Source organism: Elephas maximus, chromosome 26 (genome assembly GCF_024166365.1).
Source record: "Elephas maximus indicus isolate mEleMax1 chromosome 26, mEleMax1 primary haplotype, whole genome shotgun sequence".
Classification (NCBI taxonomy): Eukaryota; Metazoa; Chordata; class Mammalia; order Proboscidea; family Elephantidae; genus Elephas; species Elephas maximus.
In genome coordinates this window covers 41991997-42016153 of record NC_064844.1, presented here as the reverse complement: position 1 = coordinate 42016153, position 24157 = coordinate 41991997, and the positions used below count along the sequence as shown (strand labels likewise).

The window sequence follows — 24157 nt, the reverse complement described above, 5'->3', positions numbered from 1 at the left end:
GACGTTCCCAACAGAAGACAGAACAGCCAGTAATGAGCGACATACACTTTCCTAACCCTCTCCCCCCGGCTTCGGCCTCCACGGCTTCCTGCCAGCCCCAGACTCTAGGCCAGGAGGTAACTGCTTTGGCATCAGGCTGCTTGAATTCGCCCTGCCCACATCGGCTGGGCCCCTGAGCTGGTGTTGATTCTTTCATTCTCTTTAGGTTTCTAATCTATCTCCCAGCACATCCCCCTCCTTTTTTGGAACACCTTGCTCTGTGTGCCATCTATGCTTCTTCTTACAAGTCTGTGAAGCCACACTTCACTGGGGAACCACTTCCCTGGCCTACGACACCATGATGTTGGGATCCCTGGGCTTTTCCCCCCTTGTTTTGCTTTGTTCTCTTTTGTATCATATTTTCTTTTCATACCTTGGAAGCCCCTTCTAGCCAGGCTGCACTGCACAGCTTAGGAGCCACACCCCCCAAATGTATGCAGCCACAAAAGTGGGATCCCTGGGAGCTTTTCTTTTTTTTTCTTTCTCCCTTTTCTGTCTTTATTTCTCAGTTCTCCTCTCTTTACACTTCTTTTCCTGTCTCCTGAATACCTACTGCTGTGTGACATCTATACCCACGCCAGCCAGGCTATACTGCGCAGCCCTAGAGACACTTCCCCAGTCTTAGCAGCCCCAAGAGTGGGATTCCGGGATTCCTGGGGAATTTTATTTTCCAAATTTTTATCTTTATTTTTTTCTCTCCTTTTCCCTTTTTGTTTTTTCCTTTCTGCTTTTCTCCATTTCTCAGGTTCTCATCTCTCCACTCTAATGCCAAGCTCCCTTAGCACTTTTTTGTTTGTTTTTGGCTCCTGTTTCTCTCTCCTATTTTCCATACCCCTATTAGCTCCACACATCACAACCCCATCCCTGTTTCCTGCCTACCTGCACCATGCACTGACCATCACACTCCCGAGCAGCACAGGCACGGCCTACTAAAACATGCCCAGCACTGAATTCTGGCCTGCCCTGTCAACCCTAGTATGTGCCTCAAACAACCCATCCCAGACCCTTCTCTTCAGATGGACCTGCCCTGCTGCACCATAGCTGAATGGCTGGCCCTGCCCATTGGAAAAGAGGTAAAAAGTATCGTGACTACAGAGAAGCAAAGAATGCAGAGCCCGTCTGCTCAGACATACCCAAATAAAACAAAAAAGGACAAAATAAACTAATCTACAATCAAGAAATGAAGAAAATAACTACTAAATGTCCCAAAGACAGCAGACAATACCAAAACATATTAAAAAAAAAAGTTCAGGGTAGTTCCAATAGGTGCCCAACATAAAACACCAGATGACTTCCCAGTAGAAGAAAAGGCAAAAGAACTACTTGATAGGGAATGGAAATCTCTAATATTCAGGCCAATCCAGGAGTTGAAGCAAAAAGCAGACAAAAATGAGAAAAAAATGGAAACGAAAGGCAAATTCATGGAAAATACAAAAAATGGAACAATTCAGGAAAGTAATACAAGAACAAAATGCCAAAATAAATTAACAACTAGAAATTATACATAAACAATTAGAAATCCAAAAGGTAAACAACAAGATTTCAGAAATGGAGAGTGTCATAGAAGGGCTGAGGAACAGGTTTGAAACGATGGAAGACAGAATCAGCAAAACTGAAGACAAACACTTGGCTACAACTCTGAGAAAAAATCAGAAGAATGAAGAAAAATGAAGAAATCCTGAGAATTATGCGGGATACAATCAAAAGCAAAAATCTGCAAATGATCGAAGTTCCAGAACACAGGCAGAAAATAGAAAACACAGAGAATCACTGAAGAACTGCGGACAGAAAACATCCCTAATATCATGATGAAAAGCTGACTATATAAAAACCTCAACAAACCCTATATAGGACAGAACCCAGAAGAAAAACACCAAGGCATATCATAATCACACTCGCTAAAACCAAAGGCAAAGAAAAGATGCTGAGAGACATGCAAGAAAAACAAAAAGTCACATACAGAGGAGAAACAATAAGACCAAACCCTGATTATTTGGCAGAAACTATGGAGGCAAGTGGACAATGGAAGGACCTATATAAAACCTTGAAAGAAAAAAATTGTCAAACAAAAATAATTTATCCTATAAAACTTTTTTTCAAAGATGGTGGTGAAATTAGGACATTTCCAGATACATAGAAATTAAGGGAATGAGTAAAAACCAAACCAAACTTAAAAGAACTATTAAAGGGAGTCCTTTGGTCTGAGAACAAACAACATCAGACTACAGCCTAAATCGAGGGTGCAAGATTATACCAGCCGGATACCAACACAGGAAATGAACTCTCAAGGACTCTCCAAAACCAAAACAATTCCAACAGAGAACCAGAGAGGTTAATCTGTAAATGACAACAACATCAGAACAATAAAAGAGGGAATGAACGGTATAAGTATAGAACTTCATAATGAAGAGGAAGGCAAGGCGACACCAAGTAATAATCGACTGGTTCAAACCTAGAAACATAAGGGTAAACTTCAAGGTAACCTCAAAGAAAGTTCACATACCTACTTATCAAGATAAAGAAGAAAAACATAAAGTCTCAATAAAAACAAAATCTACAAAAACAAAAATAAATGAAAAAGAAATACACAAACAAAAGGAACTCAGCACATGAGAGTAAGAGGAACAAAGAAAACGTTAGCTCCACAAAAAAGCACAAAATGATAGCAATAAACTCATACTTATCAATAATTACACTAATGTAAATGGCCTAGATGTACCCATAGACACAGAGTGACAGCATGGATATAAAAACAGGACCCATCAATATGCTATCTGAAAGACACACATTTCAGAAATAAAGTCATGAATTTATTAAAAATCAAAGGATGGAAAAAAAGATATATCAAGTAAATAACTACCAAAAAAGAGCAGGAGTGGCAATACTAATCTCAGGTAAGATAGACTTTAAAACAAAATATAACATAAAAGACAAAGAATATAAATATATATCATATCATATATTGATTATATATAATGATACAATGATTACTGAGATGATCGATCATCAAGACTCAACCATAATAAATATCTATGCACCCAATGACAAGGCTCGAAAACACATAAGACTCTAACAACACTTAAAAGAGAAATCGACAGTTCCACAGGAAGAGTAGGAGACTTCAATACACCACTTTCACTAATGGACAGAACATCTAGAAAGAAACTCAACAAAGATACAGAAGAGCTAAAGACCACAATCAGCCAACTTGATCTGACAGACATATAGAACACTCCACCCAACAGGTGCAAAGTACACATTCTTTTCCAACACACATGGAACTTTCTCCAGAATAGACCACACCTTAGGTCACAGAGTAACCCTCAACAAAACATAACAAATTGAGATAATACCTAGTATCTTCTCTGACCCTACTGCTATCAAAGTAGAAATTAACAACAGGAAGAGTAAGGAAAAAAAATCAATTCCATGGAAACTGAATAACACTTTGCTTAAAAAACACCGGGTAACGGAAGAATTCAAAGATGGAATCAAAAGGTTCCTGGAATAAAACAAGAATGAAAACGCATCATACCAAAACCTTTCGGACACAGAAAAGGCAGTACTCAGAGATCAATTTATAGCACTAGATGCACACATTAAAAAAGAAGGGTCAAAATCAATACATTAGTTATACAACTTGAACAAACAGAAAGAGAACAGCAAAAGAAGCCCAAAGCCACCAATAATAAAGATCAGAGCAGAAATAAAAGAAATAGAGAATAGAAAAACAACAGAAAGAATAAACAAAACCAAAAGTGGTTCTTTGAAAGGATCAAAAAAAAATCAACAAACTACTGGCCAAAATACAAAAGAAAAATAGGAGAGAATGCAAATAACCAAATAAGAATGAAATGGGGGACATTACACTGGGCCCAACTGAAATAAAAAGGATTGTAACAGAGTACCATGAAAAACTATAACAAATTTGAAAATCTAGAGGAAACGGACAAATTTCTAAAGACACACTACCTACCCAAACTAACACAAAATGATGTTGAAAATCTGAACAGATCCACAACAAGTGAAGAGGTTAAAAAGGTAATAAAAAAAAAAACTCCCAACAAAAAAAACCCCTCTGGTCCAGAAGGCTTCACTGGAGAATTCTACTGAACACGCAGAGAAGTTACACCAGTACTACTCAAACTATTTTAGCACACAGAAAAGGAAGTGATACTTTGGAACTCATTCTATGAAGCCAGCATAACCCTGATAACAAAATCAGGTGAAGACACCACACACACAAAAAAAATTACAGACCAATATCTCTCATGAATATAGATGCAAAAATTCTCAACAGAATTCAACATCATATCAAAAAATAATACACCACGACCAAGTAGGATTCAGATCAGGTATGCAATAGTTCAACATTAGAAAATCAATCAATGTAATCTACCACATAAATAAAAGGAAAAAAAAAGAATCACGTGATCCTCTCAATTGACACAGAAATGGCATTTGACACAGTCCAGCACCCATTCCTGATAAAAACTCTCAATAAAACAGGTACAGAAGGGAAATTTGACAACATAATAAAGGCATCTCTGCAAAACCAATGGCCAACATCATTCTCAACGAAGAGAGGCTAAAAGCATTCCCCTTGAGAACAGCAAACAAGACATGGACGTCCTGTATCACAACTCCTATTTAACATTGTGTTGGAAGTCTTAGCTAGAGCAATAAGGCAAGACACAGAAATAAGGGGCCTACAAATTGGTAGTTTAGAAATTAAAATACCCCTATTTGCGGATGATATGATCCTATACTTAAAATATCCAAGACTCCATCAGAAACTACTGGAACTAAGAGAAAGATTAAGTAGGGTGGCAGGATACAAGATAAACATACAAAAATCAGGTGGATTCCTATATACCAATAAAGGGAAAAATGAAAAGCAAATCAGGAAAACAACACCATTTATAATAAAAAAATAGATCCTAAAAAAATAAAATACTTGGGAATAAATCTAATCAGGGATGTAAAAGAACTATGCAAAGAAAACTACAGAACACTACTGCAAGAAACCAAAAGAGATCTACATAAATGGAAAAACATACCATGCTCGTGTATAGGTAGGCTTAACATTGTGAAAATGAAAATTCTACCCAAAGCAATTTACAAATACAATCCAATACCAACCCAAATACCGACAACATTCTTTAGAAAAAAGATGGAAAATTTACCATTAACTTCATATGGAAAGGGAAGAGGACCCGGATAAGTAAAGAACTATTGAAGAAGAAGAATAACATAGGAGGATTCACATTAACTGACCTCAGGACATACTATACAGCTATAGTAGTCAAAACAGCCTGGTACTGGTATAACCACAGATACACTGACCAATAGAACAGAATGGAGAAACCAGATGTAAATCCATCCACCTATGGTCACCTGATCTTCAACAAGGGCCCAAAGTCCATCAAATGGGAAAAAGACAGTCTTTTCAACAAATGGTGCTGGCAAAACTGGATGTCCATCTGCAAAAAAAATGAAACAGGACCCATACCTCATACCATATGCAAAAACTAACCCAAAATGGATCAAAGACCTAATATAAAGCCAAAAATCATGATGTTCATAGAAGAAAAAACAGGATCAATGCTAGAGAGGCCCTAATAGATGGCATTAATAGGATACAAATCACAACCAACAACACACAAGCTCCAGAGGATAAGCTAGAGAACTGGAATCTTCTAAAAATTAAACACTTATGCTCATCAAAAGATTTCGCTGAAAGAGTAAAAAGAACCTACAGACTGGGAAAAAATGTTCGGCTATTACAAATCAGACAAAGGTCTAATCTCTAAAATCTAGAAGAAAATCCAACGCCTCTACAACAAAAAGACAAATAACCCAATTAAAATATAGGCAAAGGAAACGAACAGACACTTCACCAAAGAAGACATTAAAGCTGCCAACAGACACATGAGGAAATGGTCACGATCTCTAGCCATAAAAAAAAAAAAAAAATTTTTTTTTTTTTTTTGTTTAGAAAAATAAGGGAAATGCAAATCAAAACCACAATGAGATGCCATCTCGCCCTGGCATTACTGGCACAAATCAATAAAACAGGAAATAACGAATGTTGGAGAGGTTGCGAGGAGATCAGAACTCTTATGCACTGCTGGTAGGAATGCAAAAATGATACAACCATTTTGGGAAATGACATGGCACTTCCTTAGGAAGCTAGAAATGGAAACCATATGGTCCAACAATCCCACTCCTAGGAATATATCCTTGAGAAGTAAGAGTTGCCACACGAATACATATATACGTACACCCATGTTCACCGTACCATTGTCCGCAGTAGCAAAAAGATGGAAACAACCTAGATGCCCATCAGCAAATGAATGGATACACAAACTGTGGTACATACACACAATGGAGTATTATGGAACAATAACGACCGATAATGAATCCGTAAAACATCTCATAATATGGATGCATCCGGAGGGCATTATGCTGAGTGAAATAAGTCAATCACAAAAGGACAAATATTGTATGAGACCACTAATGTAAAAACTCATGAAAAGGTTTACATACAAAAAAGAAACAATCTTTGATGGTTAGGAGGGAGGGGAGGGGTGGAGATGGAAAAACATTTAATAGACAAAAGATAAGCGGTAACTTTGGTGAAGGGTAAGACAATACGCAATACTGGGGAAGCCAGCACAACCTGTACGAGGCAAGTCCACGGTAGCTCCATAGACACATCAAAACTTCCTGAGGGACTGAACTGTTGAGCTGGGGGTGGTGGGGATCATGATCTCAGGGAACATATAGCTCAAATGGCATAGAAGAGTTTATAAAGAAAATGTTCTACATTCTACTTTGGTGAGTAGCATCTGGGGTCTTAAAAGCCTGTGAATGGCCATCTAGGATACTCCAATGCTCTCACCCCTTCGGGAGCAAGGAAGAATGAAGAAAACTAAAGACAAAAGGGAAAGATTAGTCCAAAGGACTAATGGACCACATCTACCACGGCCTCCCCCAGAGTGAATGCAGTATAACTATATGGTGCCTGGCTACCACCACTGACTGCTCTGACAGGGATCATAATAGAGGGTCCTGCACAGAGCTGGAGAAAAACGTAGAACAAAATTCTAACTGAAAAAGAAAGACCAGGCTTAATGGCGTGACAAGAGACTGGAGAAACCCTGAGAGTATGGCTTCTGGACACCCTTTCAGCTTAGTAATGAGGCAACTCCTGAGGTTTACCCTTCAGCGAAAGACTGAACAGGCCCATGGAACAAAACAAGACTAAAGGGGCATACCAGCCCTGAGACCAGGACTGGAAGGTAGGCGGGAACAGGAAAGGTGGTAATAGGGAACCCAGTGTTGAGAAGGTAGAATGTTGACATGTCGTGCGGTTGTTAACCAATGTCATGTAACAATGTATGTGCTAACTGCTTGATGATAAACCAGTTTGTTCTGTAAACCCTCATCTAAAGTTTAATAAAAGAAAAAAAAAAAGAATGATGAATCTGTGAAACATCTCACAACATGGATCAATTTGGAAGGCATTATGCTGAGTGTAATAAGTCAATCAAAAAAGGACAAATACTGTATGAGACCACTGATATAAACACTCATGAAATGTTTACACACAGAAAGAAACAATCTTTGATGGTTACTAGGGAAGAGAGAGATGGGAGAGACAAGTAGTAACTAAACAATAAATAAGCGGTAACTTTTGTGAAGGGTAAGAGAGAGTATACCATTTTGGGGAATTCAGCACAGCCTGACCAATGCAACGTCACGGAAGCTTCACCGATACATCCAAATTCTGAGGAACTGAATTACTAGGCTGAGCGCTGGGGACCACAGTCTCAGGGGACATCTAGCTCACGTGGCATAACATAGTTGATAAAGTGTTCCATATTCTAGTTTGGTGAGTACTGTCTAGAGGTCTTAAAAGCTTGTGAGCAGCCATCTAAGTTACTCCACTATTCTAACCCTGTGCGGAGCAAGGGAGAATGAAGAAAACTGAAGACACAAGGGAAAGATTAATCCAAAGAACAAATGGACCACAACTACAACAGCGTCCACCATACTAGGTCAACACAATTAGAGTGTGCCCGGCTACCACCACCAACCGTTCTGACGGGGATCACTATAGAGGGTCCCGGACTGAGCTGGAGTAAAATGTGTAACAAAATTCTAACTCCCAAAAAAAGACCAGACTTACTGGTCAGACGCCAACTGAAGAAATCCTGAGAGTATGGTTTCTGGACACTGTTTTAACTCAGTACTGAAGTCACACCTGAGGCTCACCCTTCAGACAAAAATTAGACAGGCCCATAAAACAAAACGAGACTAAATGGGCACACCAGCTCAGGGGCAGGGACAAGGCAGGAGGGGACAGGAAAGCTGGTAATGGGGAACGGCAACTCAAGGTTGAGAGGGAGAGAGTGTTGACATGTTGTGGGGTTGGCAACCAATTTCACAAAATAGCATATATTAATTTTTGAATGAGAAACTAATTTGCTCTGTAAACCCTCATCTTAAGTACTGTAAAATAAATACTTTCAAGCAAGAATTATCCCAAATAGAACCTTAAGGTTTACGGCAAAAAAAAAAAAAAAAAAAAAAAAGCCGGGGGGCGGGGGGGAGGAGGAATGAGGGGCTCCATGTAACATAACTTTGTGAAATCTTGGGTTAAATACAGTTAAGTCCATTAGGATTTCTCCGAGCCTTAAATATGATGATGTGCTTTAACAATCTCTATATGAGCCGTGCTCAGATTTCTTTCTTCACACATTTCGTGGCACTAGCATACCACAGATAATGAAACTGTTTAAGGTGTATTTATAAAGGGGGATTGGAAAAAGTCTTCAAGAATGAATATCAAGAATCAATTTCTACCTCGAATATCAGTCTTATCCTTATCATCGTCAGTCATTATTCAACACTACCTCTATGCAATGTAATCAAAGCCTCCAAATATCATGAATTTTGGAATAAGCAACATGGATTTTCATGTAAATAAATAGTATATATTCCCTTATACTAATCTCTAAATCAAAACAAAACTGAAAATAATCACATATTTACAATGTCAGAGTATAAATGGGCAATTTTATAAATTATAATGCTATATACCTCATCAAATTCTTCCGTCATTTTTCTGATGATTTCTGCATTCTGCATATTTCGAAACATCTCTATTCTCACAGTACCTGTGGAACAACAGATTTTACAGTTAATCTTTTTCTATCCCACGTTAAATATAAAATTTAATCTGGCCATTCTTTGAAAAGTTACATACAACTGCTCAAATCGTGAGTTTCTCTCTTTCCTTCCCAAACTCCCATATCATCTATAATAAAGGAATCTTTTCTTTGCGAACGTCAAAGCTCTTTAGACATTTAAAAAGAACGGAATATTCCATGAGGTAGAGAAGTATGAGGAAGAATATTGCGAGGAGGGTTGGGGAAGAAGAAGACAGAGACATAAGACAATAAATGTGTATTACAGGGAGGGTCCTGAAGACTGACTTAAATATACACTGGCTGCCTTACTCTTGAAAATCTCCAAACAGAGAGAGCGTATACGTTTATACTTCTTTTCATTTCTTTATCATTGGAATCTTCTATAACTGAAGACTAAATGTTCCCTGATTTGGTGGAACATTTCAGTTAAATCTGTTTTCTGAAAACATTAAAAGTTGCTCAGTAACTTCTACATAATTATCAAACAATAAAAGAAAAAATCTTTCTCATCACATTCTTTCATACTATCATTTAGCTACTTCCTTTTTATTTCAAGTATGGAGAGTTTTGTAAATGTCATCACTCTCACATTAAAGAGAATGAAGAATGTGAACAGTGAAAAGCTGCTTCAAAAATCAACATAATTTAAAGAAACTGAAATAAAGTTCCAAATCAACCTTGGGTACAGAGAATCCTGGCCTAGTTAAATGATTTTAAGTTTCAACTGCATAATTATTAAACAATAAACTTAAGAATTCCAAGATTAAGACTTACTAAATCAATCAGAACCACTCTATAACCTCTGACATATTCCTTGCCAGTGATTACATGCTCCAATTCAAATCAAATTTTAGAATGTAAGACAGAAGAGTCTTTGAAATGTACTGTACTCTTAGAGGAAAGAGCATGGAGCAATAATAAAACCCTAAAAGTTAGGTATAATCTTTAATTCAGAATCTCAACAAAAACTACATTGGCACATTTGGCACACTGAACTTAATTTGACTAAAAAAAAAAAAAAAAAATTTTTTTTTTTTTAATTTGACTAGTTTTTATTAATCAGGAAAAGTAATACCTGTCCTATGTTTTAACCAGATCCATTTTAACTACATTATACAGAGCTTTCTCTTTCATGTTCAGGGCTCTAAATTCAGTAAGTACCAACATCGGATATTCCCAATATCCAACTGTAGGTACGACAACGTCCAGGTTAAGGGAGCTAGGTGTAGAAAGGGAAAGTATTTTTAAAAGATTTCCACCTAAACATACAAACTCCTGAACAAAATGGTAAAAATTTATAATGTGATTTTATTTAATGCCAAAATCAGTACCGAAGATAGGTTGTTTATACACTAAAATACAGCCTTTATTTTTTGTGAGAATTTTAAAAAGTTAAATACACAAGAAATCTGCATTAAATTGTGTATTATAAATTTTGCTTCCCCCCCCAAAATAAAAACTTTGTCAAACATTCCTAAAATTGCCCAATAAAATAAAACTGTTTTGACCGTACAAGCCAATGATATTTAACTTTCTTTGGATCACTGAAACATTTTGTGAATCTTAAGTACATTCACATACAGAAAAAGCATATAATTTCAGAGGGTGGTTCACGGCACTGATAGGTAAAATTCCATTAGCAAGTACTAAAGTAGACAAAAGAGTAAAATTAGATTTTTAAATTATTAAAAACGAGGATAATCTGTTGTTCGCATTAGTATGTTATTGTGTGCTGATGAGTCAATTCTGACACACAGTGATCCTGTATGCATATAGAAAATTCTATTGACTACAATGCTGCAACAGCTGATAAGATTTTAAAAAACCCTTCTTAATGATCTGATGTTGAAATTATACTACAAAGTCTTAGAGATCCAGAATACTTTTGTTTTTTGGTCTAGTCTAAAATTTGGTATTCTGTTAATTAAATCTCTATCATAACATAATGATGACAAGGCCATGCTGTATCTAAACTAGACTAGATCTTTCAAGTAAAAGAAATTAGTCCATATGTGGAAATACTGACATTAAACAAAAGTAGTGATTCTCAACCTAATGAACTCCAATACTCATATAAATATTTAACAACATTCATTAGCCATCCTGAAACAATCCATACGAAACGTAAAAAATCTATACATGCAAATAAAACATACATACACAATGCCATATTTCACAGCAGAAAAGTATGCAAAACTTATTTACAGTAAAGTAAGTACTTTATTTCAGTGTTTTATCATGATCAGGCACAGTGACAGTTGTTCCACATAATAAAAAGTTTGGAGCATCCAAAATGCTCTAAAAGAGCCCCTGAAGGATAAAGACACTCATCTCAACCTTAATTTTCCACAAATCTGCTTAGATTTAAAAAAAAAAAAAAAAAAAAAAAGAAGAAGGAAAAAAGCACAAAAGTAGAGGAAAAGAGAAAGAAGAGAGGGAGGGATCTCCAAGTTTGAAAGCACCATTACCGCTAAATGTCAAAAAAAGGAATAAGGATATTATAATTTAACTATAGTCCAGAATAAGATATGCACATCACCACACAGAAGATGGATTTAATGGGGGAATTAATTAACTCATCTTTTTTACTTTTACTCTAAGATTTCAAAGGACTATGCTTTCTGTGAGATTACTAGTTAAGACAGTAATTTTTAATATTTTTTCCCCCTAAATTGAGACATTATCTAGATGCCCAACCAGAGGCAGGGACTGCATAAGACCTTATGACCTCTCCTCATGATTTTTTTAAAAAAGTTTCAATTATTAAACACATATTAGTCACTTACTACGTACTACACAGTGTTAGATTCTTGAAATACAAGGATACATAAAGCATAATCGGTGTCTTCAAAAATCTCTTATACAAATTCCCACAGATCTTAGTGACTCGGCCAAAGTCATAGTCAAGACAAACCTGGAACTGTATGGAGATAAAAATTAAGCATCCTGAACTCAAACTAGTGAGATGTCAATTCACAGTTAAAAGAAAATCTGTCCTCTTCAAAAGTAATTATTTACTTTAAAGAGATGTATTTTATGACTCTTTCTATTCTTCTAAACATAGATTTGTGCTATTGGGGAAATTATAGAAAATAATAAACAACTTTTTCTTTTCAGCCATTTTCAAATCTACCTTTCCAGGGGGGCTTTTCACAACAGGGCAAAAGAGTTTATAAAATTCATTTCTGAGTAGACAGAAGTCTTATTCTATAAGGTATCCTCAAGGTACCATCAAACTGAATTCTATAACTCAACATAAAAAGCAATAATATTTCTTCATTATACATGTAAACAATCGCAACAGACTGTTATACTAAAAGATCCAGTATAATTTAAGAAACACAAGGATTACAGTAGTATACTTCCAAATCACAGAAACCACCGCTTCTGAAGTGTCCTTGTTATAAATTTTTATTGAGATATTTATAGTGAACATTTTGTTGCTTTTCATTTCTTCCTGGAATTTAGAAGAATGAGGAATTAATCTGTCTCAGAGTTCAACAAATTCCATATTGTATTTCATTTGCTCAAGACTTTTCACTTTCTAGAAGTCGTGTAAAGAAGCATGAATATATATCATTTTGAAAAAAAATTTTGACCATTTTAAAGTCTTCAATAGTCAGCCTCCAAGGTATTTCCATTGCCAATCACCACCACCTCTGGTTATTCAAGCTCTTACATAACCCTTTACCGGGCATGAGTTGAATGTAGTGACTCATATTTAACAAAGAGAATAAGAAGGCAGTGACTATGTGTGAGTTGGAGATGAGGTCGTAAGAGCAACATAGCATCACCCTCTTTCTTTCTTGGATAACTAGCTCCGTGGAAGCCAGCTGCCATGTTATAAAGATACTCTACAAACGTATCCACGCGGCGAGGAACTAAAGTTCCATTTGTAAGCCACGTGAGTGAGCCTTCTTAGAAGAGAATCCTTCCCTAGCCAACTCTGAAGATGACTGCTGTTTGGTGCTGTGGAGTCAATTCTGACTCATAGTGGCCCCAGTAGAACTGTGACAGTAGAACTGCCTCATAAGGTTTTTTTTGGCTGTAATCTTTATAGAATGGAAGCAGATCGTCAGGGCTTTCTTCCATGGAGCCACTGGGTGAGTTCGAACTGCCAACCTTTCCATTAGCAGCCAAGCACTTAACCATTGTACAACCAGGTCTCCTTCAGATGACTGCAGACATGGCAAACAGTTTGACTGCAATTTTACGAGGAACTCTAAACCAGAACTACCCAGCTAAGCCACAAAAACTGTAAGAAATAAGTGGTTAATGCTCTGTTAAGCCAGTAGGTTATGGGGTTATCTGTTACACAGCAATAGATAACTAATGGTGATTTATTAGAAATTTCACTAGCAATTTCCAGAAAAAACATGTATTTTAAAAGAATGCTACATATCCTTTTAAATACTTAAAGGAAAGGACAATGGTAACACAATTCCAAAAATGCTTTTCACAAATGATCCAGCAATTTCACTTATAAGTATTTACTCAAGAGAAATGCAAACATGTCCATAAAAAGAAAGCCTTGCACAGTAATGTCAATAGATTTATTCATTAACAGCACTCCCCACACTAAAACATAGAAATAGGATTGGTGAATTAACAAACTGGCTACTATTCAGCAATAAAAGGAAACAAACTATTGATCTGCACAACAGGATGCATGATTTTCCCAAATATTATGTTATATAAAAAACTACATTAAAAAGAATGTATTATATGATTCCACTTACAGGAAATTCTAGAACAAAATAAACTATAGTGATAAAGAGCAAATCACTGGCTACTGGGAATGTGGAAATGGGCTATAGGGTCGGAGAGAGGAGATTTACTACAAATTGATAAAATTTTCTGAGATGAAAATGTTTTATATTTTCATTGGAGTGTTGTCACATGGATGTATACACTTGTCAAAAACCATCTGTCTGTACACATAAAATGTGCCAATTTAAATTATTTAAATTATCTCTTGGTAAGCTCAAGAGAAAAGTGTACAAGCACACGTCTGGGATAATATGAGTTCGATTCCAGAGCACTGCAATAAAGTGAATCACATGAATTTTTTGGTTTCCTGGTACATATAAAAGTTATGTTCATACTATAGTGTAGTCTGTAAGTATGCAATACCATTATGTCTCAAAAACCAATGTACATATCTTAATAATACTTTATTGCTAAAAAATGCTAACCATTATCTGAGCCTTCAACAAGTTGCAATCATTTTGCCGGTACCTTGCCTCAATGATAAATGCTGCTAACTGATCAGGGTGATGGATGCTGAAGGCTGGGGTGGCCGCGGCAATTTCTTAAAATAAGACAACACTGAAGTTTGTTGCATTCCGCTCCTTTCATGAAAGATTTCTCTGTAGCACGTGATGTTGTTTGACAGCATTTTACCCACAGAAAACTTCTTTCAAAGCTGGAAGCAATCCTCTCAAACCCTGCCACTGCTTTGTTAACTAAGTTTAGGTAATAATTTAAATTCTTCGTTGTCATTTCAACAATGTTCACTGCATCTTCACTTAGAGCAGATTCCATCTCAAGAAGTCACTTTCTTTGCTCATCCATAAGATGCAAATCCTCATTCGTTAAACTTTTATCATGAGATTGCAGCAATTTAGTCCGAAGCTCCCCTTCTAATTCTAGTCCTCTTGCTATTTTCACACCTGTAGTTACTTCCTCCACTGAAGTCTTGAACGGCTCAGTCATTCAAGAGGGTTGGAATAGACTTCTTCCAAACTCCTATTAATGTTGATATTTTGACCTCCTCCCATGAATCACAAATGTTCTTAATGGCATCTGGAATGGTAAATCCTTTCCAGATGGTTTTCAATTTCCTTTGTCCAGATTCATCAGAAGAATCACAATCTACGGCAGCTAAAGCCTTAGGAAATATTTTGAAAGGAAATCTTTTATTCTGAGCACTGGCCTCAACATAGGGCTTAAAATATTCAGTAAACCATGTTGTAAACAGACGTGCTGTCATCCAGGCTGTATTTTTCCATTTAAAGAGCACTGGCAGAGTAGATTTAACTTAATTCTTAAGGGCCCTAAGATTTTGAATGGTAAATGAGCGCTGGTTTCAACTTAAAGTCACCAGCTGCATTAGCCCCTAACTAGAGAGTCAGCCTGTCCTTTGAAGCTGTGAAGCTAGGCATTGACTTATCCCCTCTAGCTATGAAAGCCTAGATGGCATCTTCTTCCAATATATGGTTGTTTCATCTACACTGAATATCTGTTATTCACGTAGCCACCTTCATCAATTATCTCAGCTAGATCTTCTGGATAACTTGCTGCAGCTTCTACATCTGCACTTGCTTTTTCACCTTGCACTTTTATGTTATGGAGACAGCTTCTTTTCTTAAGCTTCATGAACCAACCTCTGCTAACTTCAAACTTTTCTTCTGCAGTTTCCTCATCTCTCTCAGCCTTCACAGAACTGAAGAGAGTTAGGGACTTGCTCTGAATTAGGCTTTAGCTTAAGGCAATATTATGGTTTGATCTTCTATCCAGACCACTCTGTATCAGGAATAAAGAGCTCTGGCAGTGCAGTGGTTAAGAGCTTGGCTGCTAACCAAAAGGTAGGCAGTTCGAATCCACTAGCAGCTCCGTGGAATCCCTGGGGCAGTTCTACTCTGTCCTATAGCATCGCTATGAATCGGAATTGGCTCGATGGCGACATCTTAGTTTTTTTTTTTTTTAAATCAGAAATAAGGCTGTTTTCAGAAGAAAACAGTATTTGATGATTACAAGGGTGGGGAGGGAGGGAGAAGGGTAGTCACAAATTACAAAAATTATTTTTGGTGAAGGGAAGGACAACACACAATACAGGGAAGTCAGCACAACTGGACTAATCTAAAAGCTAAGAAGTTTCCTGAACACAACCAAACACTTCAAGGGACAGACCAGCAGGGGCAGGGGTCCGGGGACCATGGTTTCAGAAGACATCTAGGTCAGTTGGCACAACAAAGTATATTACGAAAACATTCTGCGTCCCAGTTTGCTGAGTAGCATCTGTGGTCTTAAAAGCTAGCAAGCAGCCATCTAAGAGGCATCAATTGATCTCAACCCACCTGAAGCAAAGGAGTATGAAGAACACCAAAGACACAAGGAAAATATGAGCCCAAGAGAAAGAAAGGGCCACATAAACCAGAGATTCCATCAGCCTGAGACCAGAAGAACTAAACGGTACCCAGCTACCACCTATGACTGCCCTGACAGGGAAGAGAACAGAGAATCCCTGATGGAGGAGGAGAAAAGTAGGATGCAGACCTCAAATTCTAGTAAAAAGACCAGACTTAATGGTCTGACTAAGACTGGAGGGACCCCAGAGGGGTCCATTCTCAAAGCCAGCTTTTCAGACAAAAATTAGACTGGACGATGAGACATAAAATGATACTGGTGAGAAGTGTGCTTCTTAGCTCAAGTAGACACATTAGACTATGTGGTAGCTCCTATCTGATGTGAGATGAGAAGGCAGAGTGTGACAGGGGCAGGTTGAATGGATGTGGGAAATATAGGGTGGAGAGAAGGAGTGTGCTGTCACATTGTAGGGAGAGCAATTAGGGTCATATAACAATGTGTGTAAGTTTTTGGACGAGAAACTGACTGGAACTGCAAACCTTCACTTGTAGCACAATAAAAAAATGGTATTTATGCTAACATGTAATGATTTATTATTTTTAAATTAAGAAAATTTACAACACCAAAAAAAAAAAAAAAGAAGAAGAGAGAAGGCTTATCATTAATGTCTACCAAAGTAGCACTTTTAATTTCCTTCAAGAACTTTTACTTTGCATACACAACTTGGCTAACTCATCGGCACAAGAGGCCTAGCTTTCAGCCGCTCTCGGCTATCGACGTGCCGTCCTCGTTAACCTTAATTACTTCTTGCTTTTGATTTAAAGTAAGAGATGTGTCAATCTTCCTTTCACTTGAATACTTAGAGGCCACTGTAGGGTTATTAACTTGCCTAATTTCAATACTGTCATGTCTCAGGGAATAGGGAGGCCCGAGGAGAAGAAGAGAGATGGGGCAATGGCTCGTTGGTGGAGCAGTCAGAATACACACACCATTGATTAAATTGTGGCGCCTCAAAACAATTACAATAATAACATCAAAGATCACTGAACACAAATCACCATTAGATACAGTAATAACGAAAAGTTTTAAGTATTTCGAGAATTACAAAAATGTGACACAGAAACATGAAATGAGTATATGCTGTTGGAAAAATGGCACCAACAGACTTGATAGATGCAGGGTTGCCAAAAACCTTCAATTTGTAAAAATGCAGTATCTAGCAAAGTGCAATAAAGCAAAGCTCAATAAAACAAGGTATACCAGTAGTAATCCTATTACTTCAGTAATAATTTACAAGTCATTGTTAAGATACTTCTAGTATAAATTATGCTCACTTCTATTTCTATGATTAATATGGCAGTTTCCAGAGACAGTGGAGTCATAATTATATTTTCAGTGGATTAGTTACGTTAGTTGACAAAGAAAGGAGTACCTCCCTGCATTAATTTAATGTCAAAATAAGAGACAGCAGAATAGTAACTACCACTAAAAGCAATATGAAAAAAAAAAACGCCTCACGCTTAGCATCTTTAAAGGTGACTACCACGTACAAAGGAAACCCCGGTGGCGTAGTGGTTAAATGCTACGGTTGCTAACCAAAAGGTTGACAGTTCAAATCCACTAGGTGCTCTTTGGAAACTCTATGGAGCAGTTCTAATTTGCCCTGCCAGGTCACTGTGAGTCAGATTTGACTCGATGGCAATGGGTTTTTGGGTTTACCATGTACAAAGGAGTTCCTAGGGTGGCATGAAAGAGTAAATGTTCAAATACCCTATAGGCTGCCGGTCTGAAAACACCCAGAGGCTTTGGAAGACAGCCTGGCGATCTGCCTCTGAAAGGTCATAGCTCTGAAAACCCTGTAGAGCAGTTTTACCCTGCTGTCATGGATTGACTTGTCTCCCCAAAAATGTGTGTAACAACTTGGTTAGGCCATGTGTGGTTATCGTCCATTTTGTAATTTTAATTTTATGTTAAGAGGATTAGGTGGGATTGTAATATCACCCCTACTCAGGTCACCTCCCTGATCCAAGGTAAAGGGAGTTTCCCTGGGGTATGGCCTGCACCACATTTTATCTTTGAAGTGATAAAAGGAAAGGGGAGCAAGCAGAGAGTTGGGGACTTCATACCACCAAGAAAGCAGCAGCAGGAGCAGAGCATGGACACGGGGTCCCTGTGCCTGAGAAGCTCCTTGACCCAGGGAACACTGAGGACAAGGACATTCCTCCAGAGCAGACAGAAAGAGAAAGCCTTCCCCTGGAGCCAACGCCCTGAATTTGGACTTATAACCTACTACACTGTGAGAAAATAAATTTCTCTTTGTTAAAGCCATCCACTTGTGGTATTTCTGTTACGGCAGCACTAGATAACTAAGACACCTGCACACATGGGGTTTCCATGAGTGGTTCAACTCGATGGCAACTAACAGTAACAATCACGTACAAATAACTATTACTTCAGCTCCACCTTCCGGTCCCACTGAGACCACAACTTTGCTCCCTTGGCTTTAGGCATACCATTCTCCTAGTCCAACTGAGTGGTGACTCCACCCTTAGAAACACAAGAGACCAGAGCTCCACGCTTTGAATCCCTAGAGGTTGAGGTCATACTTTTAAGACTGTATCTGCCCTGCTGGGGCAAGTGTTCCAAAGGTCTATAGCTCCACCGATAAGTGTCCGGAGGCACCTCACTCTGTCAGGAAGCTTCCTGTGCAAAGGCACTCAGATCTCTCGTTTCACGGGTCTGCTCCAGTCCTGTCTGGTGTTGGTCTCCTTGTTCTGCCACTGCCAGTTCTCTGCTGCTGCTGGTTTTCTGCTGCTGCCAGTCCTCCATTCAGTTTCAAAACTGCTTCCACGTTTTAGGTATCTGTTAGAGCAGCACTCCACTCCCAGTACTAAATTCTGTCTTAGTCATCTGGTGTTGCTATAACAGAAATATCACAAGCGGATGGCTTTAACAAAGAAAAATTTACTTCCTCACACCCTAGTAGGCTAGAAGTCCAAATTCAGGGCATCTGCTCCAAGGGAAGGCCTTCTCCCTCTGTCAGCTCTAGAGAAAGGTCCTTCTCAGCAATATTCCCCTGGACTAGGAGCTTCTCCATGTAGGAACCCCAAGTTCCAAGGACTCACTCTGCTCCTGGTGCTTCTTTTTTGTATAAGGTCACCACTCAACTAACTGCTTCTCTTTCCTTTTATCTCTTGTAAGATAAAAGGTGGTAGATGCTGGGGAAACTCCCTTTTCACTGGATCAGGGATGTTAGTAAAAGTGTTACAACCCCATACTAATCCTCTTTAACATAAAGTTACAATCACAAAATGGAGGACAATCACACAATACTGGGAATCATGGCCTAACCAAGTTGACACATATTTTTGAGGGACACAATTAAATCCATTACCTTCCCCTACACTCCATTCTATGATGTCAGGCAGAGCAGGAATTCTAACCTACTTTGCAACTTTCCAACTTTTTTTTTTTTACAGAAGTAGGTAGACTAGAAGATTAAAGGCAGGCAGACCTTTACTTAGCATCAAAACAATTTATCCAAATATAATACTAACGAAAGGTTATTTTAGGGGTTTATAGATTTTATGACATAACATTCTGACCCACTCAGAATTACTGAAGCCTGGGTATGGATGAAATACACTTGTATTCCTAACAATAATTAGCAAAGAGACTTCCAAACAGTAGATGTAAGTAACTGTTCCATGCATGAATCAGCTTCTTTTCTTTTCTTTCCTCCTTTTAAAGAGTGGATTATACAGTTTTAATTAATAAAATCTAACTGGAGAGGAACCAGAAACAGTCCAAACATGTGACAACACGTTTTTTGTTTGGTATTCTCATTTCTTTCTTATTTCATTTTCACTTTACCTAGCCTGGTAAGACAGCAAGTTCTAAATCAAAAAAAAAAAAAAAAAGGGGGAGAATGACTAGAAATATACACGGATGAAATGGTGGAGAAAAACTGAGTTAGAAAAGGAGAGAATACTAAAACTGAGAAGAGTCTGCTAAAGAAACATCTGCATCCAGACATGTGTGACTTAATACTTACCTAGGAACGCAGTGCATCCAGACATGTATGACTTAACAGTTACCTAGGAATGCAGTGACTACACATGAGAGTCTTTGGTATATAGGTCTTCACTGTTTCAAGATTTGAGGAGGAACAAGGGGAAAAAGGTAGAGAAAGGGACAAGAACTTTAGCTGCCTTTCAATGAGTATTTGAAGTTTTCATTATATACATCTCGGGATGTACATGGTCTGCCTCGATAGTACATGCAAAATTGAAAAAAAAAATTACCTTGCAGGCTATTATAAACAAATACACATTTCTGAAAACTTATACATTTTTTAAAATGCCTTGAAAATAGAAACTTATTATGACATCTTCTCCAGTGATGACTCTGTCTCTAGATGGCAGCCTACATTTGGTAACACTCTTGTAAAAAACTAATATACTTCTTCCTCTGTAAATACAAAAGCAAGTGACAACACCAAACTAAATGTTCAAAAACAAAACAAATCTGGTATCAGGACATGATATTTGAGTACCAACTAAGTAGATATAGGGTGCATTCCATCATATTAAAAAGACAAATTTACTAAGTATTAGTAATTCAAATTTTGCAGCTTAGCTGAGGCATACTAGTACAGCCCACAGGCAAAAGCAAGCATTATCCTAGATCCATAACCTTTCATATGATACAGGATAGGCAAGGTTCTTAATCTATGTCACATGAATTCCTAGGTATCTATGAATCTCTGAAAATGTATGAAAAATCTGTGTCTATGTACATTTGTGGAGAAAAGCCCAAAGCTTTCAAAAGATTATTAAAGGAATTTTGAGAGCCCCAAAATGTAAAAACTATGCATTAGAGGAAAAACAGCAACCAAATATCAGTATTTGTCTTAGGCAACTAAAGGGAGAAAGAAGAAAGTAAAGAAGCGCTTAATGGAGGAAAATATGAGAATAAAATTCTAGAAAAATGTTACTCTTCATATCATGACAGGGAAAAGTAAAGACTCCGGATTTGGGGCTACAGAGAAGAAAGGTTAAACTCTTCTTCCTATTAAAGAGGGCCACGAGTGAAACGGAAGCCCCGGTGCTATAGTGGTTAAGAGCTATGGCTGCTAACTAAAGAAAGGGTCGGCAGTTCGAATCTGCCAGGCGCTGCTTGGAAACTCCATGGGGCAGTTCTACTCTGTCCTGTAGGGTCACTATGAGTCGGAAACGACTCGGCGGCACCGGGTATGAGTGAAACAGTATCATCTAGGGAAAGCCAGGTTTCATCTCTAAGTGAAGAAGAAAAGAGCACAAGGAAACTTAAACTTGCCCATAATTTTACAGAAATAAATTACTGAGGTAGAATTTTTATTTATCAACTATCTTGTTTACAGCTAACACTGTAGATTTGACTGCAGTTAATAATTTAATTTAGGATTTAAATATTTCAGATTTTTTAAAAGTTTCTTATCAAACAGCATCTAAGCGATGAAGTCCTGCTTCTTTACCCTCTGTGTCTAAGCTATGTCATTACCCATCCATTGCTGCAGAGTTGATTCTGACACATAGCGACCCTACAGGGGAGGGTAGAACTGCCCCACAGGGTTTCCAAGGGTGTAAGTCTTCACGGAAGCAGAATGCCACATCTTTCTCCCAAGGAGCCACTGGTAGGTTTGAACAGCCGGTTTCTCATTTAGTAGCCAAGCACTTTACCCACTGTGCTACCAGGGCACCAGAGCTCCTTCGGTCACAAAAACAAAAAGCAAACAGAAAAAAAGCCTGTTGCGAATTCAGACTCAGAGAGATTCTAAAGGCAAGAGCAGAACTGTCCCAAGGGTTACCAAGGAGCGTATGGTGAATTCAAACTGCTGACCTTTTGGTTAGCAGCCTGAGTTCTTAACCATCATGTCACCAGGATGCCCTTAGATCACTAGGAGGTCCCAAATAATCTCAAATATATTTATGTGAAGTTCCACTCAGTTTTTTTCTTCACTGCCAGTAAGATTTTGTCAATTCATCTATTATCCAGACTACAAGTATTATTGAGTTTTATTATCCAGCTTTTATATGTGAATTAAAAAAAAAAAAAAAACTGATTGGTTGGGTTTATTAAGAGTCACAAAGAATTTTTCTAAAACTAATGAATTCCCATAGTATTTTTTTAAATACGCTTTTATTTTAGAGTAGTTGTAGATTTATAGAAAATTTCAAAAGACAGTACAGAGTTCCTATATACACCACACCCAGTTTCCCCTATTCTAAATAGCTAAGAGTATGGGTACATTTGTCACAACTGAACCAAACTGATAAGTTCTTTTTAATTAAAGTCCTTACATTATTCAGAGTTCTTCATTTTTACCTAATGTCCTTCATCTGTTCCTAGATTCCATCCAGAATATGACATTACATTTAGTCGACATGCGTCATTAGGCTCTTCTAGACTTCAGAGTTTCGCAGGCTTACCTTGTTTTTTATAACCTTGACAGTTTTGAGAAATACTGGTCAGGTATTTTCTAAAATTTGAGTTTGTCTGAGTTTTTGAGAGGAAGACCTGAGAAATAATGTGCCGGCCTCATCACATCAAATCAAGGACACATGCTATCAACATGACCAATCACTAGATGTTAACCTTGATCAGCTGGCTAAGGTAGTGTTTGTCAAGTTTTTCCACTGTAAATTTACTATTTTTTCTCCCTTTCCAGACTGTACTCTTTGAAAGGCAGTCATTACATGCAGCCCATAAGAAGGGGTGAGTTAAGATTTACCTTCTGGAGGATGGACTACCTACATAAACTATTTTGATTTCTTCTACATGGCAGATTTGTCTATTCTTCCTCATTTCTTTAATTATTCAATCATTCATTTATATCAGCATGGACTCATGAACATTTTATACTTTGGATTATAATCCAATTGAGTGTAATTTTATTTCTCAAATTGTTCCAGTTTTGGCCGTTGAGGGTTCTTTCTGTTGGTTCCTCTGTCCGTTTGGCATATCCTCATAACTGATTATTATTGTGTTTGTGTGTTTTTTCCTTGTGAGCACTTCGTTACTTTCTGACACTCTGAGATGTTCTGGACTCATACATTCTCTGCTCCAGTCCTAGAATCTGCCATTTCTCCAAAGAGCCCTGGTTCCTTTTATTGAAGAATGGTACTAAAACCCAAGATCTGGGTGCTAGGTATGCTTGTTGCTACTGGCGTTATCATTTCTTTTAACATCTCTCAGCTAACAGAACAAGGAAATATAACCTGTTTATATACACATAACTAGTTATTTCTATACTTATCTTTGGTACACTCAGAGGTTGCTTAAACAATACAAATTTATTTCATGTGTCTTAGGCTGGGTTCTCTAGAGAAGCAAAACCAGAAAGCATATAAACATATATGTCAAGGAAATGGCTCAAGAGGTTGTAGAGGTGGGAACATCTCAAGTCCCTGGGTCAGAATAGAGGCATCTCCTGATTCACAAAGCCACAGGGGCTGGCGATCCCAAGATCGACAGCCTGCGAAGATCAATGAATCCCTAGATCAGCAGGCAAGATCACAGGTAAACTGCTAGCTCCAGTCCCAAAAACCAGAGGACAGACAAACAGGACCCAGATGCAGGATTGATCAGAACCAAAAAGCTCCCAAGCTTTGCCAGAATGTCTGCTTACATTCGATGCAGGGCACACACCCAAGGAAACTCCTTTTTAACGGACTGGCTACTCAAAAGAGATCTCATCATGGGAGTGATCACATATCAAATCTCAACAGGGAAGTGATCACATTATATGACCGCCAAAACACTAAGAATCA

The 24157-nt window shown here is 37.8% G+C and overlaps 1 protein-coding gene across 4 annotated transcripts in view; it reads right to left on the bottom strand.

Moving 5' to 3' along the window:
- The window catches only part of STAG1 (stromal antigen 1), a 520715-nt gene that overhangs the window by 248613 nt on the left and 247945 nt on the right, over positions 1–24157 (bottom strand). For all 4 annotated transcript variants that reach the window (XM_049870475.1, XM_049870474.1, XM_049870476.1 and 1 more), the window contains one exon: positions 9148–9224. In XM_049870475.1, coding sequence (XP_049726432.1) covers positions 9148–9224 — 77 coding nt within the window. The remainder of the gene's footprint in view (positions 1–9147; positions 9225–24157) is intronic.